At 41.5% G+C, this 17,793-nt stretch overlaps 1 protein-coding gene across 6 annotated transcripts in view; it reads left to right on the forward strand.

The window, feature by feature from the left end:
* The window catches only part of phldb2b (pleckstrin homology-like domain, family B, member 2b), a 42,150-nt gene that overhangs the window by 9,646 nt on the left and 14,711 nt on the right, over positions 1-17,793 (forward strand). For 4 of the 6 annotated variants that reach the window (XM_088071807.1, XM_042510258.2, XM_042510260.2 and 1 more), the window contains exons 4-10: positions 571-669; positions 1,368-1,451; positions 8,315-8,434; positions 10,784-10,968; positions 11,317-12,552; positions 16,220-16,600; positions 17,418-17,579. In XM_088071807.1, the coding sequence (XP_087927933.1) occupies positions 571-669; positions 1,368-1,451; positions 8,315-8,434; positions 10,784-10,968; positions 11,317-12,552; positions 16,220-16,600; positions 17,418-17,579 (2,267 nt within the window). Of the gene's footprint in view, positions 1-570; positions 676-1,367; positions 1,452-3,812; positions 4,029-8,314; positions 8,435-10,783; positions 10,969-11,316; positions 12,553-16,219; positions 16,601-17,417; positions 17,580-17,793 lie in introns of those variants that run through there. The other 2 variants (XM_088071806.1, XM_042510261.2) reach the window with 2 other exon arrangements.

The following is a 17,793-nucleotide window of genomic DNA, read 5'->3' on the forward strand; positions in this document are numbered from 1 at the left end:
ACAGCTATGGATGGATGTCAAATTATTTACTACAGTAAGCCATAATAGTGGATATGAAGTGGGTGGTTTCTCCTTTAAGGTTTAGTGCGATTTCAGTCACTTATGATTTACAGTGTTACACAGTGGATGGTATTTAAATAGTAGGTTAGGTAAAGGCAGCATTGTGACATTTAAATTTATGTTTCTTGCTTAACCTTTACCACGTTGCCGCAGACATTCACAATCTCACTGCTTTGCGTGCCCTTCCATTTCAGTGAGGAATGCCAACAATGTGAAAAGCAGTTTTAGAAGAACTGAGGGTCTGTTTGTCTCCACATTGTGTCTCATGAAAAAGAATAACCAGTTCAAATGAATAATACTGAAGTAGCCCTTTAAAGTGTCAATCACAGACCACCAACAGGGTTCAAAATGACACATTCAATTTTGCATTAGTTGTACTTGTTTAGATGTTTTCTAAATGTAATCAGGTTTCCACAGAGACATGCAGATCTACATGACTGATACACTATAAAACTTAAATTTGATTATACATTTTCTGTAATTTTTATTGTGTGTTGCTTGATGTTCCAGGGGTTACCCGCATAGGCCGGGAAGATGCTCCAATTCCTCAAGATATCACGATCCAAGGGCCCGGCATCGAGGCAGAGCACTGTCTCATCTTCAATGAAGGTTGATGTCAGTTCATGAAATGAATTCATAATATTAGCTGAGCTTTGAATTAACACAATTCTCACGTCCTCTCTGGGCTGGCAAGCGTGTGCTAAAATTGCGTCACAATTTTATTATGTTGCAAGGTGTATGCCAATGGGTCCTTTGATTAACAAGGCTTCAATTTAACTCATTCGCTGTATAATCTTAAAATCTGTCTTTTATTGAAAATATCTTAGTCTTTTGTCTTGTTTTGAGAGCATTACTTTAACAAAACTGCAACAGAATTATTTAGAATTACCATTATCATTCATACCATCGCAATCTCGCAATTTGTTTCAAGAACAATAATGTTTCAGGGTATATATAGGATTGAGTCAACACTTAAGATAGATATCTTTCAGTACATCATCGGCATATTGTGTGAATGAAAGAAAATGGTCTTTAAAGAGACGGGGAGAGACAGAGTGATTGATTACACTCTTTTTTTTTCCTTTGTGATGCATCCTGTATAATTACTGCGCTAAGTATTCAGACCGAAGCCTTGTAGTGAAGATAAAGATAGCATGGCTTTGTCTGTATGGTATAATTAGAATTGTTCATGTAGTCAGGAGTAATCTTTCAACAGGGGAGCACTTTGTGTAAGTGATGATGTAGAAATGTACTTTGGACTGAAGATATACTGATCCCTAACTTTCTCATCACTACCTATAACACAGGAGGGGTGGTGACTCTGGACCCCTGTGGTCACCTCTGCAGTCTGGATGGAGTGCAGGTCACTGTGCCCACACCACTAACACAGGGTAAGATATACACACACTCACAGACACGATAAAGCTCAGTGTACTTCTAAAAAGGGCTCATACGCTGTACATCAGGTGCTTTTACATGCTTGCAAAACCAGGCACATAGATGTACACACTTTGACACATTGCCATCTACTGGCCAATAAAATAGGTGGCGTGAAAGTTGACTTAATTGCATGGAGTGTGCATACTTTCTGAATTTCATAACTCTTGAGTGTGTATGTGAAAGAGAGAGAGTGGTTAGTTTGTGGTTTGGTTAACTTGCATTCCCTATTGGTGCGTGTATGACTCATACGGGCACGGTTAACATTGTGCTGACGTCCCACATGGAAACGGGGTGTGCACTTTGTGTGTTTTCAAATAAATGTATAGGCCAATGTGTGTGAGCATTTCCATGTGTTTGTGTATGTGTTTTGAAAGATGAAGTGCATGTGTGTGCACCTCTGGTTTGGTTTAATTCCTTGTGGTTTGGAGCAGCTAGCAGCTATGTGAGTCACAGCTTCCAGCAACAGCAGAGCGTGCACTGCACATCAAATTTTGTTTTAGGAGGCTGCAGAAAACTTGCAATACACACATATCCTCCCAGTTTCAAATACATTTCTTTTCTTATCTTTCTGTCCACCTCTGCCCATGTGTCTGTTTTATGTCTGCCAGTATCTTGATCTGTTTATCTTGTTTATCTTGTCTGTATGCACTCACTCTTCTTCCAAAAAACCAAATTCCCTTTTTCGAGATTCACTCAGTTGCAAAACTTCCCTTGATTCATTGTCTTTGCACTTGCTTTCCCCTCTCCATGTATCCATCCTTTCTGCGTACCCTTTTCTGCATTTTCATTGTGTCCTGTGTGGCCTAGCCATTTTAAGTTAAATATTGACAGGCCTATTTATCTTCCCGCCGTGCCTGGCTGATTCAAATATTGACATCATCTTGGTGTGTCTACATGCACGAGGCTGGGGCACAGTGAAGTTGCAGGGGTGGAGAAAGGGACTTGAAAATAAAAGTGTTTAAAAAAAAAAAAAAGTCAAAAGGGCATGGTTTGGAAAATTATGGAGAGAGAGAGAGAGAAGAGTGAACATCTTTTAGGACTGGCCTCAGATACTTGGGGTTGAGTTAGTCTTACCACACACACAAACACACAGTGACACACAAACAGACACATGCACACTGGAGAGCAGTCTGGAGATGATTAGCTATGTTTAGGAAGTGATCTGTTCTGTATTTAGGACTTCGGAGCTTGACCTGGAATCCCATCAGCTTCACTTTTTTAACTCACTGGAACAGCTGGAAGTCACTTGTAAAAGAGTAATGTGTTCATGCAGTTTAATATCAGCTTTCCAATGATGACAATGGAGACATCATGCAGGAATGACAACAGTGGCAAGCAGTATAACATGCAGGCTTTCTTCTCTCTAATTTCTGAATAAACTATTAGAAATAACATCTATTTCTGCATTTGAGTTCACATTTAAATGGGTATAAAACTCAGTCTCCCAGCATTCAGCAGTCTGAAGCAAATGCAAATCAAGCTGCTGAACAAAACAAGGGCTTTAACAACCGCTCCCTCTCTCTCTCTAGCTCTATGTCATACTAGGCAATTAGGCTATGTACACACACATCTACACACATGATAAAAGACAGTATGTAGCTGTCAATTGGTTCATGTGGTGAAAATGCTTGCAGATTACAAAGCATCTGAAAGAAACAAGAAACAGTTGGAGAGACCAGCCTTGATGCAGGCTGGGGAGCAAAGTTTTTTGTTTTTTTTTTAAATGTGTTTTTTCTTCATATGCTTTTCTCCCTTCCAAAATCTACCTTTTTTTCTGTAGCTAGTCAGTCTGTCAGGCATACCCCCACAGACACTTTTCTACCCTTTTATCAACTGTTGCTTTCTCTCAGAACTCAAACTAATTACTTCTTAAATCAATTAGTTTGTCGATATGATAAAAGCAAACCACCAGTTTTACACAGTTTTCAAGTCAGTCTCTATTTTCCAAATGCTTTAAGGGTTAGTGGTCGAAGGTAATTCAAAGAAAAGAGAAGGAAAATAGGTAGGTAGACAAAGAAAGGCTAAGGGGGCGTCCACCAAATACCACACTGTCTAATAGCCTTTGAACCTACCAACTACAAAGAGGGGTGATGGCGTAATACGCTGTTAGTTTACATATGGTTTTCAATACTTTGTCTAGAGTTTTCTTCTCCTATAATTATAATGACAAGGTCATTTATCTTTATGGTTCTATTGGATTTCTTAAGAGTATTAAAAACCGCCTGATCTCGTAAATATTGAGCGTCCCACCCCTTTTACCGCAAGTTGGTACGGTCCAGGACTCAGTCTCCTGAATGGTAAATCAGTGAACTTTCTTCCACACGGAGTCAAGACGGGTGAGGAAGCATCACCGCTGAGGGGGGAGGCAAACAACGACACAAGGACCAGCCGGCGGAAGTGTAGATATATATTTATTTTCTGTTTCACATCTCTAGAATAAGTTGAGGTCCTGTCATGGCAATTTGTTAGACGTTAAAAGGAAGAAACCAGTCGCTGTCGTGAAGTCCTCACTGAATGGGACTCAAAAGGTTTGTAACGTTAAGGTTGTTTTTTTTTTTTTATTTTTATTTTTTTTATTATGCTAACGTTAGCTTCTCTAACAAAAGTAACAAAGCGTTACAGTAACTCAGGCATTTCTACGTTACTTATACTTACTTATATATATATGTACTTCATTTTTAACCCTGAATTAAAAACGCTCGTGTATTGTACTTATTCACGACGCCAAACACCTTACAGCTGTAGGATTTGTAGTTTCTATCTATCCATCTATCTGGCAGGTATTTTATTTGCTCTTCCTTTCTCTGTGATTCTGAGGATGCGTGGTTCACATTCAATCCAATATTACCTACAGCTCGTGTGTTTTATCATCACGCTGTTTTGAAACCAGTTTGCTCTTTGAACTGGTTGGATAGTGTTATCTCTATCAATCCATGCATGTATTTATACAAAGCTTTGTTATATGACACTTAAATGTGCACTTAGCTGCTTTTACCAGCCAGGATAAACAGCATGTGCTCATCAGCATATATTATTGATTTTCCTTCAAAAAAAGAAAGAAAAGTATTTCTGATTGGCTGCAATGGAAACCATACCAAATACTATTCAAGTCCCATCTGTTACCATAGATCAAATGAAATACTGCTGCTCAAAGCTGACACTAAATTATTCTGTGTTATTATTTTTTAACTTATTCTTTTTTCTTGTTAAAAATATACAAGACTGTAAATTAAAGCTTTGCAAGGCTTATTGTTTAAGGAGTGAGAGTGCAAATCAGTGCTGCTATGTAATGCGATACAAGCAACTGAGTGGGGAAAGTCAGATTTCTTATTCAGAGCCAACTTTTTGAGGCGTTTCATCTCAACCTGTTGGTCATATTGTCTGCACTTTTTGATGGTGTGCAAGCCTCGAGGTCATAAACGAGCTGGCAAGTTCACGGACTGGTGTGACAAAGAGAACTAGCCTGTGGCTATGAGGACAGACTCAGTGGTGAAGATACCTGACACCTGAAAACAAAACCTGCTTCATTGTCCTGCATGCAGTTGTGGCCACAAGTCTTTCTTCAGGCTGCCTTGAGCACAGTTGTGCATTTTTATAAGTTGTCTTAAATGATAAACCACATAAATAAGAAATAAGTCCTTTGTTGTCAGCTTGCTGTTTGTTTTTACCTTTCTTTCTTTTCTCTCAGATAGATTAGGGGCTATTTATTGTCCTGTGGTGATTAGGCCTGCAACCTTTGCTTGAGAGACGTGGGTCGATGGATTGATGCTCTGTGGATGAGATTTGACATAGAGCAGAGACAAGATATCTGCTGAGCCTCTGGTGGGGAGTCAGATTGTGCCTGTGACCGAATGTGTGTGAGAGTGAGAGAGTAAAAAAGTGTGAGTGAGTGACTGAACTAATCTACTCTGACTCCCTTGAGAAAGACCAGTCTGTTTTTTTATGATGTTACTGCTGGACCCTTGCGCCCCAGAGAGGGTTAATTTGTGGTTTTGAGCCCAATTTACACTCCCACTGGGACCTTGTGTGTATGCATCTTTTCACGAATGAGTAAATTCAGCTTTAGTTCAATACCATGTAGATTTAAGGGCTCATAGCAACATTTTGAAGGCAGCCAGTTTTTCATATAATTTGTACATGTTGACGAAACAAACAGGATCTTTTTTTGGTGATTACTTGTGATTACTTTGCTTGTCAAACCTCACAAACTAGCAGGAAACAGCAGTTCTTCTAAGCACATGTTCGACATGGGATCTTCATTGGTTTATTTTTCATTCTGACCTAATGGTCACAATTTGCCAATTCCTCCACTTATGTAAACCAAATAGAGAAACAGTTTTGAGTTTCCCCGGCCATAACATTGTGGTGGAAGCGTAGTTTGCTTCGCTCAGATCTACATGGAAACAAAAATTGGCTCCAGACGTGATACGGCTCCTACATCTGTGCCCTCAAAGACTCTGAGGTCTGACTTTGTAGATCACAAACTTTAAATTATCCCCATAAATGTATATACAGACTAATTTCCAGTTTTGTTGTCGTTGGAGAGGTTCTGTCCATATGTGTGTGTTGGGGCAGCAGATTCCTTGACGTGGGAGGCAAACTCAATTTGCTGGTAAACAAGTAAACACATGCACAAGATTAAATTTTGTAGTAGATGCAACGCCTTTGTGTTTGTAGAGGGGAGTGGGCATGTGTTTATGTGCAAGTTATTTAGGGCAGCAGACTTAAATTTGGTTTGTGTGCAAGCATTTTTTGATTGGATATGGTGCGTGCTGTGTTCCCTTGCACTTAAATCACAGATGTATTTTAGGAGTAAGCGTTAGGAAAAGGTCAGTTTTTTTTCTTTACAACCATACTAATCCAGCTTTGTGTGTCTGAAAGAGCAAGAAAAGATAAAAGTTGAATCGCCAGGTTATATATTTTAACATACTGTTGCTGAATTTCTTAATCTTTCTCTCTTTTTTTCTCTGCCTAAAAACACACATGCTGCTTTTATTTATTTGTGCTTAAGATGTGAAGGAGTAGAGGATTAGCTAGTAGTTATTTGTTAGCTAAGAAGTCCTGAGAGGAAATTAGATAGACAGGAGGGGTGGGGGCTGTGAACAAATCAGGGCGACACACTTTACCCTCCACTTTAAAGGTGGCACATGGCGAGGCTATTGAGGGTAGGAAATTAGATTTTTACAAGAGCTGACTGCTGGCTGTGTGTGTGTGTGTGTGTGTGTGTGTGTGTGTGTGTGTGTGTGTGTGTGTGTGTGTGTGTGTGTGTGTGTACGCATGCGTGCTTGAGTTGCTAGCCTGTGTTTGCCTTCTGCTAAATACTGAGAGTTACCGTGAGTCATTAGGTAGACACTGTTATGAGACATGTTCCCTCACAAATACACGGAGCACGCACAATGTTTTGAAGACACACATTACTCATGTCTGGCAACGAGACACATATATTATTAGATCTTGCTCACACTTAGCCTTCATGAAAATGTATGTGTTTGTTTCCCTCTTCTTTTACTCTCAAGACACACATCTTTTTAACCCCCTCTGTCATAATGCCACTGCTTCACAGTTTGTGCCCAAACCTGCAAGATGGTGTTTACATGAGTATGTATTTGGGAAGTTCACAGTCCAGCTGTGTAGACTAAACATTTCTTACGCTGTTTTCATGTGTGTGGTGTCAGCTCCACCTCACCACAGCACTCAGGTCCCCCCTCTGTGCTGAGAAATTACAGCTTTGATGGCTGAAAATCTTCTTTCTAGGCACTCTAAGGCAACGTCTAGACATATATGATGTCTTTTAGCTAAGCTTTAATCTCGATTTAGGCTCTAAGCACAATGTTTGAGTGGAGGTGTCGGTGAAACTGGACATAAGGTTGAGAGTGAGAAAGAAAAGGGGTAAAGAGAGATGAGAGAAGGGAAAAGAAAGAAAAACAACTGACTTTTTTCCATTCAGTCTTTTTCCATTCGGCCTCTCGCTATCCCCCATCTTGCCTCAGTGGCTGTGTCTGACTTCAGGTCCAAGGAATCTGATGTAACTGTAATGGAGCTATTAAGGAGGTGCTTTTTTAGCCTATTACACACATGCTAACATTGTGGGGGTTTACTGTAATGCTTATCTGAACCTTCTACCCTCAGGCTAGAGGTTTAAAGAATAGAGAGAGCAAAGAGATTGCATGTGAGAAGACAGACAAATGAGAGGGGGAACTCTTTGTTTAAGAGCCAGTCTTGTGATTTTCTCTCCTCTTTGCTGTCCACTCTTCTCTGCATCACTGTGGTCTTTTCATTTCTCTTTTTGCAGTTTACGGTCTCACTTTTCCTACATCAGATTTCCGTTGTGTGTGTGTGTGTCAGCACTGCTGTCTCTCTCCTTTCCCTCCTGAGGTATTTGGACAGCTGTGCCTGTCTGTGTGTATTACAGAGGTTGTGACCCTGACATCTTGTTTAATACCTGGCCCTCTCAGCCTAATTGATGGCCAGAGCAAACACTGTGGTCTGGAATGGCTGGCTGTGCTCAAGTGTGTGCAAGTGTGTCCCTGGCTGTGAATAAATATTACAGGCTCATACCAAAATGAAGGTGTACTTTCGACAGCCTCTTCATACATAGTGTATAATACATATCTAATTTATTTTTCACTGTGGTGTAGCCTTTTTTGTGTGTTAACGATGTTTGTGCCACACTAACAGAAATGCCAAGAATTACTTCTTTTAATTCTTTCTTTACAGCATGCACTATCTTAATGTAGATTACTCGACCTCTGTCTCAATAAATATGACTTATATCTCAAATTTTACCTTGTCCGTCTTTGTGTTTTCTCTCCAGGTTACTCCCTGTGTCTGGGTAAATCCTATTTCTTCCGGTTCAATCATCCTGAGGAGGCAAGCAGAATGAAAAGCATGCTTCCACAAAAGAGCCCCGTGTCAGCTTTAGCCTACAACACAGGTATGCACACACACACACACACACACACACACACACACACACACACACACACACACACACACACACACACACACACACACACACACACAGAGAAATGGGGGCTGGTAAACCCCTTCCATGACCCATAACCCGCACTTGATCCCTGTTCTTTTTTCTTTGATCCTCCTCTCTGTCTTTGTTCTCCCACATCACCAACTCCTCTTCTAGCTCCCTCCCCTTTTCATCATCTCTTCTATCTTTTCTATCTGCTTTCTATCAAATCTTTGCTTGTAATTCACCATTTTATTCTCCTTATGTAACATCTGCCCCACACAAACAATGCATCCTATTGCTCTGACAGAGATCTCAAGGTAAAGCCTCAGGTAGTCCAGACCCAGACAGGTGTGACATTGGGGTGTTAGTCTTGAGTGTATGTGTCAGTAAGCCGAAGGGTGGGGGGTATGTCTTCAGCCCTCTCATATGTCTTTCCTAAACATATGCTCTGGCTGTCACACACATGCTAAAACTTAAATTCAAAGCATACTGGAATGTTATTGTCATCTGGTGCCTGTCCATTTCCATGGTGATACAGCTGGACTCTGCCGTCTTCTTAGTGATTGATCGGGCTTTGAGCAAGGTGTGTGTGTGTATGTGTGTGCCATAATCATTGGAGTCCTTGCTCTTTAAACTCTGAGAAGAAAGGAATGCACTCCTCTCTCCTCTGCTTCTCTGATGTTTTTTTTTGTAGAAATTACTTACATCTCTTTCATGCACACTACGCAAACTTGTTGTTATTCTCCAGATTGCCAAGACTCACAGTCTGACACGTGCACCTACAGTGAAGACTGCCACACAAAGCAAAAGGAGCTGAGCATATGAGAGAATAGGCACGGTAGAAGGGAGTTGATGCACGCCAGGCCTCCAGTATAAATCTGCCCATGTATGGACACAAACACCCTGTGTGTGTGTGTGTCTGTGTGTTTCTAGGTCTTATGATGTCTTTCATTTTCTGCCCCATTTCTCTCCAGTATTCACTGTTTGACATTTTCTCACACAGGCTTATATTCAGCTATGATGAGTGCTTGTAGGTACTCCAGTTTCTCTTGTAGTAATTGAATATTCTCACTTAAGTTTTCTTCAGGACATATGTACACACTTGGCGTATGTACATGGCTAGTACACGTGTGTTTCTCCCAGGCGGAGCTGCAGATTTTAGTTGTAGGAAAGCCTTTTTTTGTGTGTGTATGTGTGTGTGTGTGTGTGTGGGCGAGTGTGACAGTTAAACGCTGGGTGGTCTTAGCTTGAACATTGTAACAGCTCCTTTTCCACATAAAGCCACAGATAAATTAAAAACACTGGGCACGTTTCTCACGTAATGCTTTCTCCTGTCCACGCCTTAGTGTTTTTACCTGCATTTCTCATGTCAGGATAATATTTAGTTGTTTTTTTTTCTTCAAATTCTGCCCAGAAGAGTAGAAATAGTGCTATCAATCATAAGTACTCCTTCTGACCTCAGCAATATTTGACCAAAATAGTTTCTGTCTCATTTGTCTTGGTAAGATTTAGCAGGAAGGAAGTTAAAACAGACTCAGCTGAGGTTTGGAAAAAGACCCCCTCACTGCTGAAACTGCTTTAAATAAAAGGCTTTAGGAAGGGCGCGGGGCCTCTTGAGGGTATTCCAGAATATTTTGTGGTCTTTTTCATTTCCCAAAATCCTACTCTCAAGGAACTGAACTGGGAGTTAGAGTTAAAATATTTGTCTTGGATCTAATGGACGGTTTTGTGTGTGTGTGTGTGTGTGTGTGTGTGTGTGTGTGTGTGTGTGTGTGTGTGTGTGTGTGTGTGTGTGTGTGTGTGTGTGTGTGTGTGTGTGTGTGTGTGTGTGTGTGTGTGTGTGTGTGTGTGTGTGTGTGTGTGTGTGTCTGTCTGTGTGTGTGGACTCCTATTCTGGGTGATTTGCTGCCAGTTGCAGATTGTTTGGGTTGAGTTTGTTCTGCCAGTAGCCCTGTCTATGAATAGCTGCAGCTTCAGGTACATGCAAAACTTCTCTCTCACTCTCTTTCTTTCCTCTGCCTACATTTATGACTCTGCTCCTCCTTCTTTTCCTTTTTCTCCTTTCTTCTTTTCCCTTTACTGATCTTGTTCCTCAATTTTCCACACACTGAACAAAGAAAAATATAACATCCATCCATCTGTATATGTAATAGTTATTTTTATTTCCATATTATGTGTATATGTCCTTGTTTTTCTTTTCTCCTTACTCACAATTTCAGTCTATATTCCTCTGTTTCTCCCCATGAATGCTTACCTTTATTTGTGTATTTATATCTTATATTTTACATTGAATTTATTTTTCTTTTCCACCACCAGACTACCTGAAGTTTAGCAGTGACTACAGCCATGCGGTGGTGGGCGGCACCAGCAGTGCAAGAGGCATGCGATCAGCCTCTGAGCTCCGAGACTTGATGGACACCCTGCAGCGCAAGAAGATTGCCCTGGAGAACAGCCTGAGAGCCAACGGGAACGCGAACCCCTCGTACTTCAGCGTGACACAGGTCAGCCATCACTTAGCTCCACTTCAGCATTTATAACTCTGCTTTCTACGTCACGCTCCTACAGGGTTTGTAGAGTCTATATGGTTAGCCTGGATGTCTGTCTTGGGGGAAACAGGGATTACTAGGGTTTACTGATTATCTACAATACCAAACATGGCTAACCAGGGCTTACCCATTATCACAAAGCTTGAATGGAGGTCTGCTTATATACTAAAGCCTCACCATTATCTTCTCTGTTTATTTTGGTCTCTTCCTGTCATATTTTATATGCATTAGATATAAGGTTTAGATTGCATTTTAAGTATTCTCTGTTGTAATAAATACATGCTTTTTATTCTGTCTCCCAAGTCTCCACCAACCACACCCATCACAAGTCCTGCCACATCCTCATCAGCCTATCAGGAACAAGCAAGACGTTTCTATGGCTCAGATCGTGCGACCTTATCTTTGAAATCTCCTCCTCCTCTTTCCCCTGGGCGGCGATCTGATCCTTCTTCCCTGACCTCCCGTATCTCTGGCAGTCGCAACCAGGACAACTTTGGCATTAGCGATGGCCGGCGGCTACACAACCCAGGATCCTCTTCTTTATTGTCCTCATGGAATGGCGGCGGCTCCTCCACTTCTGTTGATGGTAGCAACAATTTCCTTCTCTCTCTTCCTCCCTCCTCTTCCTCATCCCGCACTCCATCAACAGGAGGTGCAGCCAGCATGCCCTCAAGCCCGCGTCTTGGCCGCCGTAGCTATGGCAACCAAGAGCCTTTGGCCAGCAATCGAACCAGGAAATACTCAGCAGGCTCTCTAAGTGGCATGATGGGAGGAGGGCATAGCCGCTCGCTGCCACGCCTCTGCCCCTCCCAGTCTCCCAGTGACAACAACAACGGAGTCCTGACCTTGTCAACGTTGCCCCCACGGCGTTCCGATGTTGCTGGCGGTTACAAATTTAGCAAAGACCATTACAACAACAGCCAGAATGCCAACCCTGACCTCAACCACAACTCTAGTTACTCCAGCCAGCTTTGCTCAAACAAGAATCAAACCCAGACCACAAAGGGAGAGAGTGTTGTGTCTATCTCACTCTCCTCCCCTAAGAACTCGACCTCTACTACCCCTCCTGTCTCTGCCACAACCGCCCCACCTGATGTGACTATCCCATCCAGGGCAGGGGGCTCCTCTTCTCCTCGAGTGGCCAAAAAACTCAGCCTGACCTCCACTAGCTCTGTTGGCTCCATCAGCTCCACGAGTTCCAGCCCTCCAGAACTGGAGCGGTTGGCCAGCCGTGGAGTCTCCCCAGGAGTAGGCCTGTCCTCGGGGGAAAGGGAGAGGAAAGGGGTAGGTGTAGAACTCACCAGTGCCCTGGGGCTTGGACTTGGAGAAAGGAGGTCTTCATTTGGGAAGGCTGGTTTGGAACCTGGGATGGGGCTGGGTGAGAGGAGGCAGTCATTTGGAAAGGCAGGAGTGACCCCACCAGGAGGTTTCAGGGAAAGAAGGGGGAGTATCAGCTCACTGAGTGGGAAGGAGGAACTGACCGACTACCACCAACACCAAAAAGAGGAGAGACTCCGAGAGCAGGAGGTGGAGAGACTGGTGAGTTTCAGTGTGTTTGCACACGTGGCTTTCGCTGTTTGAACAGAGGACATAAAATTTTCCTCATGTCCCCAACATCGGCCAATTCAGATTATGACAATATGTTGTCATTCAGATCAAAGGGCATTTAATAGATGTAACCCAGGCATGTCCAAAGTCCGGCCCAGGGGCCAGCCGTGGCCCCTGAATTGATTTTTAACGGCCTTTGGCTTGTCTTTCAAAATATACTATACATGGCTTGCCACACAATACTGGTTCATAAAACAATCACTTTGCATTTTTGTCCTTTCACCTCAAAAGAGTTCAGACACTCCTAATATTACCTATGGTACAGACCCCGTTCTGTGTAGATTAGTTGAGCTTACAAATTGGCCGACTGGTGACAGTTTGTTGCTTTAAAGGCTACTGAACGAAGATAGGAGTACAAGTTTAAACTTGCAGTGGAAGATTGCTGTTGTTTTGCATACACATACAATCATATAATGAAATGGAATGAGTTTAGGAATGCATCCCTTCTCACTAACCTCCTCCTCGTCCTCTCAAACACACTCTCCCAGGGAGCTTAAAACACACACATACATAGTGAGGTTCACCACTCCACAGATGCTCCTGGCAGTTAGCCCATACTAACAGGACTATTCTTAACCTTGAGCTTGAATTGTGTGTGTATGTGTGGTGTGTGTTTATGTCAATCATCTGGAGGTCCGCCCAGTGCGGTTCGGACCACTGAAGAGCCACAGAACACATCAGACAGATGTGGGTTAGTGAAACCAAGAAGATTAGAGAGCAGAGTTGTAGTGTAGCAGGTGGATAAACACACAGATGCTCAACATGTAATAATGACAACTGGACTCAAAATCCCACTATCCTTCCCTCTTTAAATTCCTCTCTTCTTCACACAGTCATGTTCTGCTAAGTGAAGTCGTAACTGTGAGAAATTATTTTCTGGACGCTGTACAAACCAAACTGTGTTTCACAAACTTCCCAATGGCTTTCAGCTAGCCTCCAGATATTTTTGATCACAGTAATATTTGCAAGATGGAAGACAGGATTTCCACACCCAATTTCAAGAGGGAACATTTTAAACCCAGCAGTGTTGCATTTGATGTGGTTTGATTTACAACTTTTTGTTTTTAGTTTGTGCCCCGATCAAAGAGATCATAACTTCCTGTGCATTAAATTATGTATTCTTATTGACTTAATCAAACAGTGATTGGAGTCCCTGTATTTAAGTGAAAATATTAAGATTTTTTAAATCTGCTTTGAATAAAAGCTCTGGATAATAATCAATATTGGCTGAGCATTGTAAGCAATTTACAGAATCTCGAGTTGAAGGCTCAAGCTGAGGAAAGTTGTCTTAACCTTGTCTGCCCTCTAGTGGTAGAACAGGAAACCTGCCGTTTTTCCAGGCAAAGGTCATAAACAACTATAAGGGGACGATGTCAGCAATAAAGGGAAGAAAAACGATAGCTAACAAAATAACCCATTCTGTCACTTGACAAATTTGGTTTAGTTAGGCTGTTGTTATTAACCCATCAGTCCATATTTTAGGATGGCATTTACCCAAGAAGAAGAATTTGCTGAAGTGGTAGAGTGAAAGAAATTTGTTTTAATTATCAAATACTTTTTGTTTCACCTGAAAAGCACTGCAAGTTAGAGAGGTCAGAATACTTTTCCCTTTCCCTTCTCTTTGTCTACTATGAGTCAGGGGGTGCTGTCACAAAGTTTGAATTTCTAACGATAATACAATACTTAAAAAAATATTTATATTCAATAATATTTTTGATATCACAGGTAGACACTGAAATTGAGGGCATACTCTTGATTATTAGCAGAGAATAACAGAATGATTGCAGTAAATATTAACAATAAGACAGAGCGAAAAAGCGCAGTCGTTGTTGATTTATCAATACTGCAGAATTAAAACAATTTCAGATATTGATATTGATAAACACAAGTGTCGGACCAAAGCATCAGCTCATATTTCCCCACGTGTCTCCTCTCTTTCTATGTCCTTACACTACTCAACTATTTTCCTGTCTTTGATTGTTTCTCAATCTTTTATTTTATCTCCATCTTTCTCTCTGTCTGTGCCTCCGTCTGTCTTTCTCTAGTTGACAGCTGATTACTATAAGGGCTCCACAGAGGCTTGTGTCTATTAGAATAGAACAAGGTGACAAACTGACACAGGCCTGTTTTTCCTCAGCCCCTGGTTCACATTACACACTATAAATGGGCTGTGTATGTTTGTGCGCATTCACACATCCATACAAAAGATGACTCCACCGCTAAGCGAATGATACTGTGATTTATTACTTTATATTGATATTGATATATTTCATTTCAACATGATGTATTTGCAATGCTAGGATGCTTCTCTTAAAAAGGATGTCTCTCTGTAGGCTTTCTAAACGGACAGATAACGGTCTCAACAGCTTTCATTCTCCAAACTTCACATGGCTCAAATTCCTTCCTAGAGCACATTTCCCTGGAAAGTGTCCTGTTTCCTTAACGGCAGTTCACACAGACACATTCCTGTGTTTGATGTCATGGCCTGTTCTCGTGCACACTTCCGATCATAGTTGACAGCTGTCCACCTTCTCATTAGCTTAGTCTTTCTCGCTCTCTCACTCACACACAGACACATTTACACACCTCTGTCCCATATTCCTTTTTTTTCTAACCTCCCTCTTTCCACCTCTAATATTACATACACAGGCTTACTGTGTGGCTTACATACTACTCCCTCCAGAGAAGCTGAACCTATGAGGGGGTATTTTGACTCTCTGCAGCCTCCGTAGCTCCCCCATATAGCTGTGATCAGGCAGGCAGCACTGTTGAAAGGGAAAGTCTTGCTCTAGGGATTGCTAGTAAGAGGAAATATTCTTTTTAGACCACACAAAGGATATACTAAACTAGAGAATGTAAATTTCAAACAAAACAGGATGGTATTGAGTGTTTTTTTGGATTAAACAAGGACATTTTAACTAGAGGGATTCACTTCTGCGATGCTTCCACAGGTAACTTGAGTATTGGAATTTGATTTTATGATGAAAAGAAATATAACTAGCTGTGACTCCTTCTCTCTAGTATGGAACATACAAAACATCAAAATTGTACATGTATTTTAACCAATTTTAAGATGCAAAGGCATGCATATGAAGTCATAAAATTACACAGTCAGTATAAAAAGTGCATAATGAGTTTTTTTCTGGTTTTAATATTGAACATCCGATTCTTATAAAAATATATCTAAGTTAGGTACTATCTGAAATGATGTATGATTGGTTTTTTGTCTGTTTCATATATCTCAACTTGTAATATTGTGATATATTCATTCACATTCAGCATCACCATAAGTCTGTTGTTTTAGAACTTGGACTTATAATGTATTTCTTTAGCACCCCCACACTCCTCGCTGTGTGAGTTTAGAAAAATTAGGTGGGGAGATTCGGGTTGTTACTCAAGAGAACCACTCTGAAGGTTTACCCCTTTTGACGAAAAATTATCACAACCTGCTAACAAAAAAACAACATGAATGTAAGCCTTATAAATACACCTTTTTAAATATCCTACCCCAGACAACACCTAAAGAACAATAATAAGAAAGTGACACTGCTACATTTGCACATACTGTAACTCATGCTCGTATGTGTGTCCATTGCAGGAGCGACAGCGGCTGGAGACCATCTTGTCTCTGTGTTCAGAACTGGGCCGGACAGATAGAGATGGAGGTGGTACAGCTACAAGCTCCACTTCAGCTGTGGCAGATCTTCAGAAGATCAACCAGGAGCTTGAGAAGCTTCAGCTGAACGATGATGACGATGATGACACACCATCGGTCTTTTCGGACTCTTCAGCTGTTAATGGAGCGACAGTGAATGGACACATGGCCTCCACTGGATCAGAGAATGGTTACTACGATGATGATCTACAGGTACGACGGAGGCGCAGCAGTGGCCACCGAGACAACAGGGCAGAGTCGCCCGCTGTCAGTCTGCGAAGCTTCGCCCCCTCACCTTCTCCACGCACACAGAGGACCAATGAGGTACACGCTCCTACTTCTACCCCCATTTTCAGACTCAGACTCACTCTCTACTTTTAAATGCACAGAAATGTTTAAACCATCATCTACGCAGAGTCCTATTCATTTACTGAGAATGTATAGGGAAGCGCAGAGGAAAGCAATCATCAACCACCCACAGCAATGATCCTTTCAGACCGATGTCACCCATTTGACCCTTTCTGACCAAGGCTGAACATGGGTTAGATGATGCACAGCACATTCTGGTTTGATTGGGTCAAATGCTTGTTAAATGTTCATTCAGCATCATACACATCTCCTGTTTTTGAACAGTACAAGACTGCTGAAGAGGCACCTTTGACTTTAGTCAGCTTCTTAAAAGATTAATCGGGATTCATGTGGGAAGTGTTTATGTTCCCTGTTCTTTCTGGAAGACATAAGAGTGACAAGGATCACTCCTCGTATTAAAGTATCGACGTACACATCCTTCATGTACACAGATGGGGGATATTTACAGCCCATTTATTAGATTAGAGTAGGCTAAGTGTTACAGTTTAGAGTTGACAGCTGGTGTTTGTGTATGCTCATGTACGCCCACATATTTTTGCTGCAATAGAATAGAACATTTTTATTGCCCAAAGGAAGTACCAAGAATAATTCTTCAGCAGATCAAATATTATATTTAGCTTTTAATATAAGATATAGATTTTTTTCTGTAAACACGCCCCGCAGTTGCAACTCCTATTATCATGAATCCCTAATGTTGGCTCTGATAAAGTGATAACTAACTACATATTAACAATGGTTCAACCTGTGACTCTGTTAATGATGTTGTTACCAGGCTCTAGATGATGCAGCCCGTCGCCGCGGACACGAAATGAGGCCCTCAGAGGAGGAAGTGCGGCGTGTGGAAGAGGAAAGGATTCAGGTGCTGAACAACATGGAGGAGCTGGAGCAAAAGATTAAAGAGCTGGACAACCAAATGGAGGAATCTGCCCAAGAGGTAAAGAGAAGGCAGAGTGAGGGACAAAGGCGTTTTTGGCCGACAGATATAGCAGCAAAAATGTCCATCTTAAGAATTAATATTTTAATGTTAAGCATGGAAATACTGTATTTTAAAGAAAATAGAGATCATACTTCTGTTTAATGAGTGACAAATTTTGTTTGCACATTATTCAGGTAGTGTCATGTACAGATTTTGATAAAGGTAAGGCTAA

Source organism: Plectropomus leopardus, chromosome 21, assembly GCF_026936395.1.
Source record: "Plectropomus leopardus strain MGB_pleo_1.0 chromosome 21, ASM2693639v1, whole genome shotgun sequence".
NCBI lineage: Eukaryota > Metazoa > Chordata > Actinopteri > Perciformes > Serranidae > Plectropomus > Plectropomus leopardus.